The 13,552-nt window shown below is 44.3% G+C and overlaps 1 protein-coding gene across 2 annotated transcripts in view; it reads left to right on the top strand.

Moving 5' to 3' along the window:
• Positions 1 to 13,552, top strand: part of flt4 (fms related receptor tyrosine kinase 4) — a 229,774-nt gene that overhangs the window by 199,224 nt on the left and 16,998 nt on the right. For both annotated transcript variants that reach the window (XM_041193455.1, XM_041193457.1), the window contains 4 exons: positions 2,539 to 2,627; positions 3,915 to 4,068; positions 8,148 to 8,242; positions 13,309 to 13,431. In XM_041193455.1, the coding sequence (XP_041049389.1) occupies positions 2,539 to 2,627; positions 3,915 to 4,068; positions 8,148 to 8,242; positions 13,309 to 13,431 (461 nt within the window). The remainder of the gene's footprint in view (positions 1 to 2,538; positions 2,628 to 3,914; positions 4,069 to 8,147; positions 8,243 to 13,308; positions 13,432 to 13,552) is intronic.

Genomic DNA, 13,552 nt, shown 5'->3' with positions numbered 1-13,552 from the left:
TAGACCATTTGGGCCTTTGAGCCTGCTCTGCCATTCAGTAAGATTATTTCTGATCATCTGCCTCAACTCCACCTACCTACCTTATTCATGGTTCCCTTAATGTCCAAAAACCTCTCAATCTCAGTCTTGAATATACCTATCGGCTAAGTATCCGCAGTCTCCTGGAATAAAGAATTCCAAAGATTCACAACTGTCTAAATGGCTGCCCCTTATCCTGAGACCGATCCCCTAATTCTAGACTTTCCAGCCAGTGGATGCAGCCTCTCAGCATCTATCCTGTCAAGCCCTCTGAATGGTATACATTTCGGTGAGCTTATCTCTCAATCTTCTAAACGCCAGAGTATGTGGGCCCATTCCATTCAATCCCTCCTCATAGGAATGCCCACTCACCCCAGAAGGTTTCTCCACTCAGACCCCAAAATGTCATCATCAATATAACCTTCTTCACTCACATAAATGTAGGAAGCTCCACCCTTCCTGCCTGTGGGTCCCAAAAGCTAATATTATGGGGAGATGGTGGCTTAGTGGTAATGTCACTGGACTAGCAGTAATCCAGATGCCCAGGCTAATGCTTTGGGGACATGGGTTCAAATCCCTGCATGACAGCTGGTGGCATTTCAATGCAATTAATAAACCTAGAATTTAAAACTAGTCTCAGTAATAGTGACTATGACAACCATCACTGATTGTTGTAAAAACCCATCTGGTTCGCTGATGTCCTTCAGGGAAGGAAAGCCGTTGCCCTCACCTGGTCTGGCCCTGCATGTGACTCCAGACCCACAACAAAGTGGTTGACTCTTAACTGCCCTCTGCAATGGCCTAGCAAGCCACTCAGGTCAAGGACAATTAGAGATGGACAACAAATGCTGGCCTTGTCAACAATGCCCACATCCTATGAAAGAATTAAAAAAAAGCCCACGAGCACAAGTAAGTTATTCATTTTCTTTCACAGGATGTGGATGTTGCTGGCAAGGCCAACATTTGTTTCTCTTTCTTAATTGCCCTTGAACTGAGAGACTTGTGAGGCCATTTCAGAGGCAACCACATCGCTGCGGCTCTGGAGTCACATGTAGACCAGACCAGCTAAAGATGGCGCATTCCCTTCCCTAAAGGACATTAGTGAAACAGATGGGTTTTTACAACAATTGATGATAGCTTTGTGGTCCCCATTATTGGGACCAGCTTTCAATTCCAGATTTATTAATTGACATTAAGTTCTACACAGTCGCTGTGGTGAAATTTGAACCCATGTTCCCTAAGCACTAGCCTGGGCCTCTGGTTACTAGTCCAGTGACATTATCACTACGCCACCATTTCCCCATAAGTGTATCTTCCCAGTGGATAAATGCTCTTTTTGAATTGACCACTTGGTTGGTTTCTGACTGGAAGGCAGGAGGTAAAATCTCCCCCACACACGTGCATGTATGTGTGAGACTGTGTGTGTGATTTTAGACGTGGAGAAATGATTGATTTGACCTCACATAATAAGAGAATGCCCACTTCCAGTAAGACACGGTGTGAAACAATCGGCCAATGTTTCTGCAGGATTATATTTAATCCTCAGGAGTGTCATTGTGTGAACTGGTTCACAGCAACAACTGATGATGAGTGAAGTACCAAGACTTACCCTGATCTCGTAAATGCATCTATTCCTAATTATTCTCAGGGAGCCAATAAATTATTGCTTGTTGGATTTTAAACGGGATCTTATTTGTACAAACGGTGTTTTAATTTTTGGGATGAGGGACTGAGTGATCCAGTGACACTCAAATGCATCACAAATTATTTACTGCCTATTCTAGTGTAATTATAGCAGAACATCTGCTTCCTTTGTTAATTACTGGACAGATGTGAATCTGGGATAATAGTGACATGCATTTGAATATAGTTTCACATTGAGCTAGTCTGTTGAAATCTATAAATGGATTCATGTGATGATAATGTTTCATCAAGGAAGGGTATATTGGCCTTGGAGTGAGTGCAGCAAAGGTTTACCAGAATGATACCTGGTCTCCAAGCGTTAGATTACAGGGATAGATTACACCTCTCGGGTTATAAGCACTGGAATTTACGAGTTTAAGGGATGATTCCTTCAAAGCTTTCAAGGTATTAAAAGAAACAGATAGGGTAGATTGGGAGAAACCAGTTTTGCTAGTTGGGGAGTCCAGGACTAAGAGTCAAAAAAATTAGAGCTAGACTTTCCAGGAGTGAAATTAGAAATACTGCTACACACAAAGGGTGGTAGAGGTTTCTTCAAGCAGCAAGTTATACTAGATCAATTGTTATTTTTAAAGCTGTTATTGATAGATTTTTTTGTTAGTTAACTATATTAAGAGATATGGGGCAAAGACAGGTATATGCAGTTAGGCCACAGATCATCTATGAGCTCATTGAATAGTGGAATACGTGTGAAGGGCTGTTCTTATCACCTTTTCTAGCTCCTAAAATATTTAAGATAGCTAAAGTTGAAGGAGTACTGGAGGAGCAGAAAGCAATATTATGGGCTACATTAACACTCCTTGCTCTGTGCTGTTTCAGGTCCTTTGATGGTGATTGTGGAATACTGTAAATATGGAAACCTTTCCAACTATTTGAGGAACAAGCGTGAAGATTTCATCCCCTACAGGGTAAGGTTACCCCACACACTCCCCCTCCATTTCCCTGTATCCTCACTGTGTCAAAATAAAGCCTCATTGCCCAGTCTCCAACTTTACCGTTTGTTAAGACCTCAAAAGTCCTTGCATCTCTTAGATCTCCCTTCCTTCTGCCTTCAAGATTGGTGAAACCCATCCATTGAATTATATAACCGTACAGTTACAGATTGAGGCTATTTGGCCCATCATGCCTCTGATGGCTCTTTGAACTGGTTTTATTACTTGCTCACTTTGTCTCTGCTCTTCCCTGACAGCCCTGTAAATTTTGATCATTTCAACTATTCATTCAATGTCCTTTTGGAAGTTCCTATTGAACCTGTTTCCACCACTTTCAGGCAGCGCATTCCAGGTCACAACAACTCATTATATTAAAAAAAATTCCTTCCTCTCTCATCTAGTTCTTTTGCCAATTATCATTAATCTGTGTTCAACCTTCCCACCAGCGGAAATGTTCTCTTTATTAACGCCTTCAAAACACCTCAATGTTAATCATGGCGGCTTTGTCCATTTCGCTGTGAATGTAGGGAACTTTGCTTGTTACACTTTCTTCCCTATTCCTTTCTGGAGTTGCCCTGCAGCCTTTGTCATGAACCTTAAGCTTGGCCCCTGCAGTTGGAAAACCACCAGGGAGAGTAAAAGGTATTGCAGCATTGGAAAGAAGACAGAACGTCAAAATGATACCAAGATCATTGTAACGAAAAATTTCTTTGGAAAACTCTAGTGAACTCGTCTAAATGTTGCATGAGCCACTCACAGAATAAGAAAGAAATGCTTGCATTTCTGTAGCGCTTCTCACAACCTCAGAACATCCCAGAGCGCTTTACAGACAATGAAGTTTGGTCACTGTTGTAAAGTAGAAAATGCAGCAGCCAAATTGCACACAGCCAGGCCCCTCAAAGAGTAATAAACTAATCCCAGAGAATTTGTTTTTTTTAGCAATGTTGGTTGAGGGATAAATAATAGCCAGGGCACCTGAGAGAACTTCCCTGCTGCTCTTTGAAATGGTGCTGCAGGATCTTTTACATCTGCCTAAGAAGGTTTTGAGGGAAATGGAGCAATGGTGGGCAAATGGGACTGAGGTACAGATCAGCCATGATCTGACCGAGTGGCGGAACAGGCTTGAGGGACTGAATGGCCTCTGCATGTTCCTAATCCTGTGCCTGCCCTGGCGTGTTTGATGGGACTGGGTAGAGGGAACTTTACCCTCTATCTAACCTGCCAGAGCTTTCCAGATGTGACCAGATTACTGTCATGCCGCAGGACCGAGCGCCAAAGATGAGGAATCAGGTGATCTCGATGGTGGAAGTAGTGAAAGGATTGGACAACAGGAACCGGGGCAGTACCAGTGAGAATGCAATCTGTAAACGAGCAGCCGTGGAGAAAATCCTCAGTCACCCTGAGGATCTGGTAGAAGGTGAGTCTAATTTGATTTCAAATATCAAATGTCATAAATGTGCTTAAAAATTTTGAAGGAAATTGATTTAAGAAAAGCTACCTAGGTAAACTATTCCTTTTTGTGAAGGGTTCAAATCCAAAATTCATGAGTTAGATGATAGAGGGAAAATTGAGAGAACTTTTCAAACAAAGGGTGAGCAGTTTAGTGGTTAAGTTATCAGAAAAAGGGAGAAATGGAATGAAGAGACAATTAGATTTGTTTCTGGAGGAAAAAGTGATTGACAGATATGGAGGGAAGGTGGGTGCTTGGGAGTGAAGGATATGGGGAGAAGGTGGGTAGGTGGGATTGAGGGATATGGGGAGAAGGTGGATGGGTGGAATTGAATCAGGACATGGGAGAAGATGGGTGGGTGGTGAAGCTAGCATTTATTGCCCATCCCTAATTGCCCTTCAGCAGGTGGTAGTGAGCCCACCTACAACTGAGTGATTTGCTCAGCCATTTCAGAGGAGTCAACTACGTTGCTGTGAATGTGGAGTCACATGTAGGCCAGACGAAGGTCATTGGTGAACAACAACAGGTTCAAGATCATTAATAATGAGACTGGGGTGGGGTGGGGGGCAATATAGGGAGAATCACAAAGATAAAAGCAAAATACTACAGATGCTTGGGAATGAAACCAGACAGGTGGCTGAGTTGGTGGGGAGCATTTTAGCGATAGCGACCACAACATGGTACAGTTTAAGTTTGTTATGGACAAAGAAATCAACAAGTTGTAAAAAAATGTTTTGGATTGGGGGAGAGTGGATTTTAGTAAAATAAGGCAGGATCTGGCCTAGGTAGACTGGGAACAGTTACTTGTGGGGAAATCTACAGAGGAACAGTGGGGGGTGTTCAAAAAGGAAATGGGGAAGGTACAGGCTCAACATGTCCCCTCTAGGGTGATAGGGAGCCCAGAGAACCATGGATGACCAGAGATATTCAGGTTACAATGAGAAGGAAAAGAGAGGCTTTTAGCACGTACAAGGGAAGCAAATCAGCAGAGGCATTAGTGGAGTACAGATAGTGCAGGGTGGAGCATTAGAAAGCAATTAGGAGAGCAAAGAGGGGATATGAGAAAGCTCTGACTGGTAGAAGTAGGGAAAATCCCATGATATTCAATAAGTATATCAATGGGAAGAGGATAACCAGGGAAAGAGTGGGGCCCATAAGGGACCAAGGGGGCAATCTATGGGTGAAGCCAGAGGACATCGCTAGAGTGTTGAATGAATACTTCACATCCGTCTTCACCCAAGAGAATGAGGGTGAAGATATCGAACTCAGGGAGAGAGACTGCGAGGTTCTTAAGCAACTTGATATAGGGAGTGACAAGGTATTGGAGGTGTTGGCAGGCTTAAAAGTGGACAAATCTCCAGATTCGGACAGCTGAGGGAGGCAAGGTAGGAGATCGCAGGGGCTCTGACCTGAATTTTTAATTCCTCTCTGGCCACGGGGGAGGTGCCAGAGGACTGGAGAACAGCTAATGTGGTTCCACTATTTAAGAAGGGTTGTAGAGATAAGCCAGGGAACTACAGGCCAATGAGTCTCACGTCAGTGGTAGGGAAACTATTGGAGAAAGTTCTGAAGGAGAGAATCTATCTCCACTTGGAAAGGCAATGTTTGATCAGGGATAGTCAGCCATGGCTTTGTCAGAGGGAGATCATGCCTAACAAATTTGATTGAATTTTTTGAGGAGATGACCAGGTGTGTTAGACAAGGGTAGTGGAGTTGATGCAGTTTATATGGATTTCAGCAAAGCCTTTGACAAGGTCCCACATGGCAGACTTATAAAGAAGGCAAATGCACATGGGATACAGGGTAATTTAGGAAGGTGGATTCAAAATTGGCTTTGTTGTAGGAGACAGAGGGTGTTGACAGATGGATGCTTTAGTGACTGGAAGCCAGTGTCCAGTGGCGTACCACAGGGATCTGTGCTCGGTCCCCTATTATTTGTCATTTATATAAACGACATAGATGACTATGTGGGGGGTAGGATTAGTAAGTTTGCGGATGACACAAAGATTGGCCGGGTGGTTAACAGTGTGGTTGAGTGTCTTGGGTTACAGGCATATATAGTCGGGATGGTCAAATGGGCAGATAAGTGGCAGATGGAATTTAACCCTGACAAGTGTGAGGCAATGTACTTTGGAAGGAATAATTTGACAAGGAAGTATTCAATGAACGGCATGGCACTAGGAAGTTCTGAGGAACAAAGGGACCTTGGCGTGTGTGTCCATAGATCTCTGAAGGCAGAGGGGCATGTTAGTGGGGTGATGAAAAAGGCATATGGGACACTTGCCTTTATCAATCGAGGCATAGATTACAAAAGTAGGGAGGTCATGTTGGAGTTGTATAGAGCCTTGGTGAGGCCACAGCTAGAGCACTGTGTGCAATTCTGGTTGCCACATTATAGGAAGGATGTGATTGCACTGGAGGGGGTGCAGAGGAGATTCACTAGGATGTTGCCTGGGATAAAACATTTAAGTTATGAATAGAGGTTGGATAGACTTGGGATGTTTTCGTTGGAGCAGAGAAGACTGAGGGGCGACTGGATCGAGGTGTGCAAGATTATGAGGGGCATGGACAGGGTGGATAGGGAGCAGCTGTTCCCCTTAGTTGAAGGGTCTGTCACAAGTTCAAGGTGAGGGGTAGGAGGTTTAGGGGGATGTGAGGAAAACTTTTTTACCCAGAAGGTGGTGATGGTCTGGAATGCGCTGCCTGGGAGGGTGGTGGAGGCGGGTTGCCTCACATCCTTTAAAAAGTACCTGGATGAGCATTTGGCACATCATAACATTCAAGGCTATGGGCCAAGTGCTGGTAAATGGGATTAGGTAGGTAGGTAGTTCAGGTATTTCTCATGTGTCGGTGCAGACTTGATGGGCTGAAGGGCCTCTTCTGCACTTCTGTGATTCTGTGATGCTGGAAAACTGAAACGAAAACAACAATAGCTGGAAAAACTCAGCAGGTCTGACAGCATCTGTGGAGAAAAAGACAAGAGTTAACATTTCGAGTCCGTATGATTCTTCTTCAGAACTAGAGAGAAGTAAAAATGTGATGAAATATATACTGTTTAAGGGGGTGGGGGAGGTGAAGCTGGATAGAGGGCCAGTGATAGGTGGAGGCAAAGGAGAGATTGCAAAAAATGTCATAATCAAAAGGTGGAAGGGGTGTTGATGGTGGTGATACTGGCTAAAGGAGGTGCTAATGGTGACATTAAAAGTAGAAAGCAGGATGAGCAAGTGATAGACAGCCCAAGTGTGGTTGGGGTGAGGGGAGGGGACAGTGTGGGAGAAAAGATCAAAATAGGCTAAAAGGTGTTGATCATGAACTCTCTCCTCCATCCTCTCCCCTTTTTGATTCCCTTTCTTCAAATATTTATTTTTAAATTTTTATATATATTTTTTCCCACCCATTTTTATTATTATTTTTTAAATTTTTTCCATTCATTGTTTTCTCCCCACCTTTTAGCCTATTTCAGTCTTTTCTCCCAAACTGTCCCCTCCCCTCACCCCACCCCCACTAGGGCCATCTGTCACTTGCTCATCCTGCTTTCTACCTCCTTTAGTCAGTATCACCACCATCAATATCCCTTCGACCTTTTGTTTATGACATCTTTTGCAATCTCTCCTTTGCCTCCACCTATCGCCAGCCTTCTTTCCAGCTTCACCTGCCCCATCCCCCTTAAATAGTATATATTTCACCACATTTTTACTTCTCTTTAGTTCTGAAGAAGAGTCATACGGATTTAAAACGTTAACACTGTCTTTCTCTCTATAGATGCTGTCAGAGCTGCTGAGTTTTTCCAGTAGGAAGAATCACACCTTGTTACCAAATGGTGTGATGGGGTCATTGTAGAGCATTGTGACTCCCCGATGGGGAGTAGTCGTAGTCTTGTTATCTTTATAAGAGGAAACACACGAAATTGGAAATGTCTTGGAAAATGGTTGATATACCGGACAGAATGTAGATAAAGATTTAGCGCATTGTGACCTAAGGCTCCTGAACTGGAACTTTCTGATTGTTCCTAAATAAACCTAAGAACCTCTGTTTCCCTCTGACAGTTGACGATCTCTGGCAATGCCCCCTGACCCTGGTTGACCTGATCTGCTACAGCTTCCAAGTGGCTCGTGGGATGGAGTTCCTGGCATCCAGAAAGGTGAGGTCCCCAGATTTGTTGGCTCATGCCAAGGTGTTTCTGTGCGCACTGAACAGGTTACTTCACCCAAATATCTGATCTTCCCTAGCCTAGACTGTGTATGTCAGCAGCTATTTTGAAAGGGAATCAGATAAATACTTGACAGAGAAACATTTACAGGTGTATGGGGAAAGAGCAAGGGGGAGTGGATAGCTCTACCAAAGAGCCAGCACAGGCAGCCTGGGCCAAATGGCCTCCAGCTCTTGCTTTGCTGTAATATTCTGTGATTTGAGTATTATAGTTGGGGAATAATCAGAAACAAACTCAGTACCGACATCAATACACATTCCCCTTCCAGCAGGATTCACCAGATAGCAATCTAGAGCAGGAACAGCGCAGCAACCAGCAGGATAGCTCAGCTTGGTGCCATTATCCTAAAGCAGGTACCAATCTCCTAATGGTAGCATTAAAAAAAATCCCCCCTGCGTTAAAACAGTGACCTTCACACCAAAAAATAGTTAATTGGCCATAAAGCACTTTGGAACATCTTGAGGCCATGAAAGGCACTAAAGATAATCTTTCTGTTTTTCCTTTCCTTCCTCTTTTTTGTCGTGTTGTATTTGCTAAGTTCTCAATGGTTTGACTTCCTCAATTGGCGAGGAAAGATTCTCTGTCTTGCACAGCTCTTCATTGCCATCTACTGCTAGTTCTAGAGAACCCAAGAAGATCCAGAGAGGGAAACTATTTTAGCACATCTGTTTTGTTTTTGCTGAAAGTAACTGCCTGCCTGAGACCACACAGCCAAAGGCAACATTTCATCTAAACCTGTTTTTCACACTGTTGAAGCCTCTACTGACCAATTAACCAACACACGGAGCAGGACAGATTTTACTTTCTTACATCAAATCAATTTCTGCGACTCAGGTGGACTTCATTATCGATTTTTATTTCAAATTGGCAAACACAAAGCCAACTGATCGATACAGCATTGAGTTTCAAAATGAGCTTGAATGCTAAAACTACTGGTGAGATGATGCCAAACCTGGATTTGAAAGACTGGTGATGGGAGAGAAAGGGGATTTGAGGGAGAAAGGAAGTCCCACATTTCGGAGGGAAGCCTGAGAGAAGGGAGGAGTTCCACAGAATTGAGGTTCTAGGAACAAATGCAGTAGTGTGGGCCACTGTATGGTGAATCTCAGTTGTCGTACAGTGAGGACGTAGGGAGGTGGGGGAGTGGAGAGCATGAGGGATAGCATATGGGATGGGAAATTTGGAGTTTAGGGAGGACCTCCTCCTCCTTCAGGTACCATGCCCTAAAAGAGCATTGGCAACCATGGACTTCCATTGGATTGGTCCATGATTATGCTTGGCAAAGCACTACAATGGTTTGGCATTGCCTCCTGCAGTATGGCCATCAGGCAAATTGGAAGGATTTACAGGCTGATAATCAACCTGCTTGGCCGGGCTATGATTACACCTTCCATAGCCTTCAAGTCCTGAAGTGGGATTTGAACGCACAGCTTTTGGCCCAAAGGTAGGGATACAATCCACTGCATCACAAGACCATTGGGGAGGAGCAATGAAGGAAATCAGAAGAGAGCTGACCAGAGTAGTATATGTAAGAGATTAGAAAGGTTTTCTTGAGTATGCAGCTCTCTAGGTATCCAAAGAAGGGAAACTGATCTATCCGTGCTTCTTAGTTGCATTTTTAAAGGCAGTTGAAGAACTTGTATTTATATAAAGCGCCTTTCACAACTTCAGAATGTCCCAAAGCACTTTACAGTCAATGACATACTTTAGAAGGGTGATCACTGTTGTGATGTAAGAAAAACACACAGCAAACAACATTAAGCTAACTGACCAGATAATCTGTTTATTTGTGATGTTGGTTAACAGATAAACTTTGGCCAGGATACAAGGATTAATTCCCCTGCTCTTCTTCAAAACAGTGCTGTGAGATCTTTTACATCCACCTGAGAAGGCAGACAGGACCTTGCTTTAATGCCTCATCAAAAGGTAGCACCTCCGACAATGCAGAGCTTCCTCAGTACTGCAGCTAGGAGCATCAGATTATGAGTTCAAGCCTCTGGAGTGGGACTTGAGCCTACAACCTCCTGACTCAAAAGTGAGAGAGTGCTACTCACTGAGCTACTGCTGACATCTAACTCCAGCTTTATGATTTCGAAGGGAGCACAAAGCCAAGAGAGAGAACTGTTGCACATTGTTCTTCCCAGAATTTTAAAGGCACAGAAGAAGGCCATTTGGCCCATCATGTCTACACTGGCTCACCAAATGAGCATTATGATCTAGTACCATAGCCCTGCCTTTTCACCGTACCCCTGCACATTGTTTCTTTTCAAATAGTCATCTAATGCCCTCTTGAATGCCTCAATTGAACCTGTCTCTACCACACTTCCAGGGAGTGCATTCCAGACCCCAACGACTCGTTGTGTGAAAAAGTTTTTTTCTCAAATTCACTCCCCACCTCTTCTGAAGGCACAGATTTTCAGGGGGCTCTAGTTCCCAGAAGTCCTCTGAGACTTCATGCATATGTGAGTCTAGCCAATGTTTGTGATGAGGGTATTGGACACAACAGCTTCTGATCACTCCCAATGTCCACACCATCCCACTAGTGGGAAGGGGTGTCACTGGAAATCGTCAGGAGCAGAAATGTTGACTCATCGCCCCCTCCCTAACCCAGGGATGCAGAGACCAATTGTCCTCCAACTGAGATTAGCTCACTGAGGTTGTGATTTTTCTTACCTAGCAAAGCACACCTCCCCACAGTAATAGAATGGTCTTCCTATTGTCCGACGTTGCTCTCATAAGGAGGTGAGTTAACTTTTTAGACCCCCTGGGACTGGGGTTTCTGCCAATGTCCTGCCTAAGATCAGGGGCTAAGGCCTAACACTGCATTCCTGCTGCCCCAAGGCCCACAATCATGACAGGATTCATAGAAAATTAGGGGCTACACGTATAAGGTAGTCACCAAGAGATCCAATAGGAAATTCAGAAGAAACCTGTTTACCCAGAGAATGGTGAGAATGTGGAACTCACTACCACAGAGAGTGGTTGAGGTGAACAACATGGATTTATTTTAGGAGAAGGCGGCTAAATGCATGAGGGAGAAAGGAACAGAGTTGATAGAGTGAGATGAAGAATGGGAGGAGGCTTGTGGAGCATAAACTGGTTAGTTTATGGACTGTTTAGACCAAATGGCTTGTTTCTGTGCTCTACATCCTGTGTTAATCCATCACAGGGGGAGGCCATTCAGCCCAACATGTCTGTGCTGGCTCTTAGAAAGAGCTATTTATTTTTCCACTTCCCTGCTCTTTCCCCAAAGCCGATGTACCCTCTATTTTTTTCTTTGGTAGTGGGCAGCCGATTTGTTTAAGTGCATGGGCCTTTAAATATTTTTGTGCAGACACGCACGAGATAACTTAAGGGGGCCAAATTGGGTGCAGCCGCACGGAAACATTCAGTTTGCCGGACAGCTGCATGGCCAAGCAGCTTAGAGGGAACATTGCCCACAGCCCTGAAGAGGTTTCCTTTTTAAGTATTTATTGAATTCCCTTTTGAAAGTTACTATTGAATCCGCTTCCTCCATCCTTTCAGGCACTGCCTTCCAGACCATAACAACTCACTGCATCAAGAAAACTCTCCTGTCTGGGTCTTTTCCTAATTACTGTAATCCTGTGCCCTGTCATTTATCAACTCCCCCGCTATTGAAAACAGTTTCCTCCGATTACTCTATCAAAAACCCTTCATGTTTTTGAACACCTCTATTAAACGCCCCCCCCCCTTAACCTTCCCTGCCCCAATTCCAGTTTCTTTAGCCCCTTTATACAAAATTTCTGTTTCTTTAAGGATGTGTTAGAATCCAGTAGCACTAAATTAGTCTTGTCCAACTGCTACAAGTACTGTAGCTCCTCCACCCCTTTAACGGCCCTCAGTGGCTCACCAGACGCTGCAGTCCCACTAGACTCTCCCTTGTTGCAGAGCCGGGCTCCTGTCAGGCAACAGGAATCCCACCAAGATCCCACCCTGTACATCAAGTGAGCACAATCCAGCCAGAAAACTCACCTGACCCCAACTTTGCCCCAAAGAAGGGAGGCCCACCCCTTAGTGATTATGATATCAAGCAGAGCGTGCACCTCCCCACACCAAAGGATCCAAACCCTAGCTGCTTTCCATTCTTCTCTTCATAGACTGCGACTGATAGAGTTTTGTTGAATAAGAATCTCCAGTGATTTGGAGAAAAGGTGGGTAAATGGAGGTAATGTGCAGATCAGCCATGATTTAGCTGAATGTTAGAAAAGCTCGAGTGGCTGGCTTACATAGAACTTAAAGCACGCGAAAAGGCCATTCGGCCCAACAAGTCCAGTGTTTATGCTCTACACAAGTCGCCTCCAACCATTCTCCAAAATATCTTTCTATTCCTTTCTCCCTCATGTGTTTATCTAGCATCCCCTTAAGGCATCTACACTATTCACCTCAACCACTCCCTTTGGCAACAAATTCCACATTCTCCCTACTCTCTGGATAAAGAAGTTTCTCCTGAAACTCCAATTGGATGATTGTCTGATATTCAGACCTTAATTTTGCATTCCCACAAGTTGAAACATTTTCTTTATCCTATTAAACCCTTTCGTAACCTTAAAGACCTTTATTGGGTCACCCCATGGCCTCTCTCAGAGCCATAGAACCTCAGAAATGTTACGGTGCAGAAAGAGGCCATTCAGCCCATCGTGTCTGCACTGGCCAAAAAGAGAAAAAAGAAACGAGCCGGTCATTTTAATCCCACTTTCCAGCACCTGGTCCGTAGCCTGCAGGTTACAGCACTTCTGACGGAGTAAAGATCTCTAGTCTGTTCAATCCAGCCTGTTCAAGCTATCCTAGTGTTTAATATGGTCTCAATTTCCAGCAGCACTGAAATTATTGGCGGATAAATTGGGGTGGGGGCGGGATTCTGTGGTGAGCCCGGCCAGAATACCATCCCCACCTGGCCTCCACCAGGCAGCGAGTACAGAACTCTACCTCAATCTGTGAAACTTGCCACATGTTGAGTGACTGGGAATTGTGTTCAGTGTATTCACAGAGACCTGGCAGCTCGCAACATTCTCCTGTCTGAAAACAATGTGGTGAAGATCTGTGATTTTGGCCTCGCCAGAGATATTTACAAGGATCCCGATTATGTGCGAAAGGGGAATGTAAGTAGTATGGCCTGAAGTGTGATAAGGGTTATTAAGGGTTAAGGAACAAAAGTGGGTAAGTGGAGTTGAGATAGAGAAAAGGCTACAATCGAGCTGAATGACAGAACAGGCTCAAGGG

The sequence above is a fragment of the Carcharodon carcharias genome, chromosome 8, assembly GCF_017639515.1.
Source record: "Carcharodon carcharias isolate sCarCar2 chromosome 8, sCarCar2.pri, whole genome shotgun sequence".
Taxonomy (NCBI): domain Eukaryota; kingdom Metazoa; phylum Chordata; class Chondrichthyes; order Lamniformes; family Lamnidae; genus Carcharodon; species Carcharodon carcharias.
Note: the sequence above shows the minus strand (reverse complement) of the source record. Positions and strands in the feature narration are given on the sequence as shown.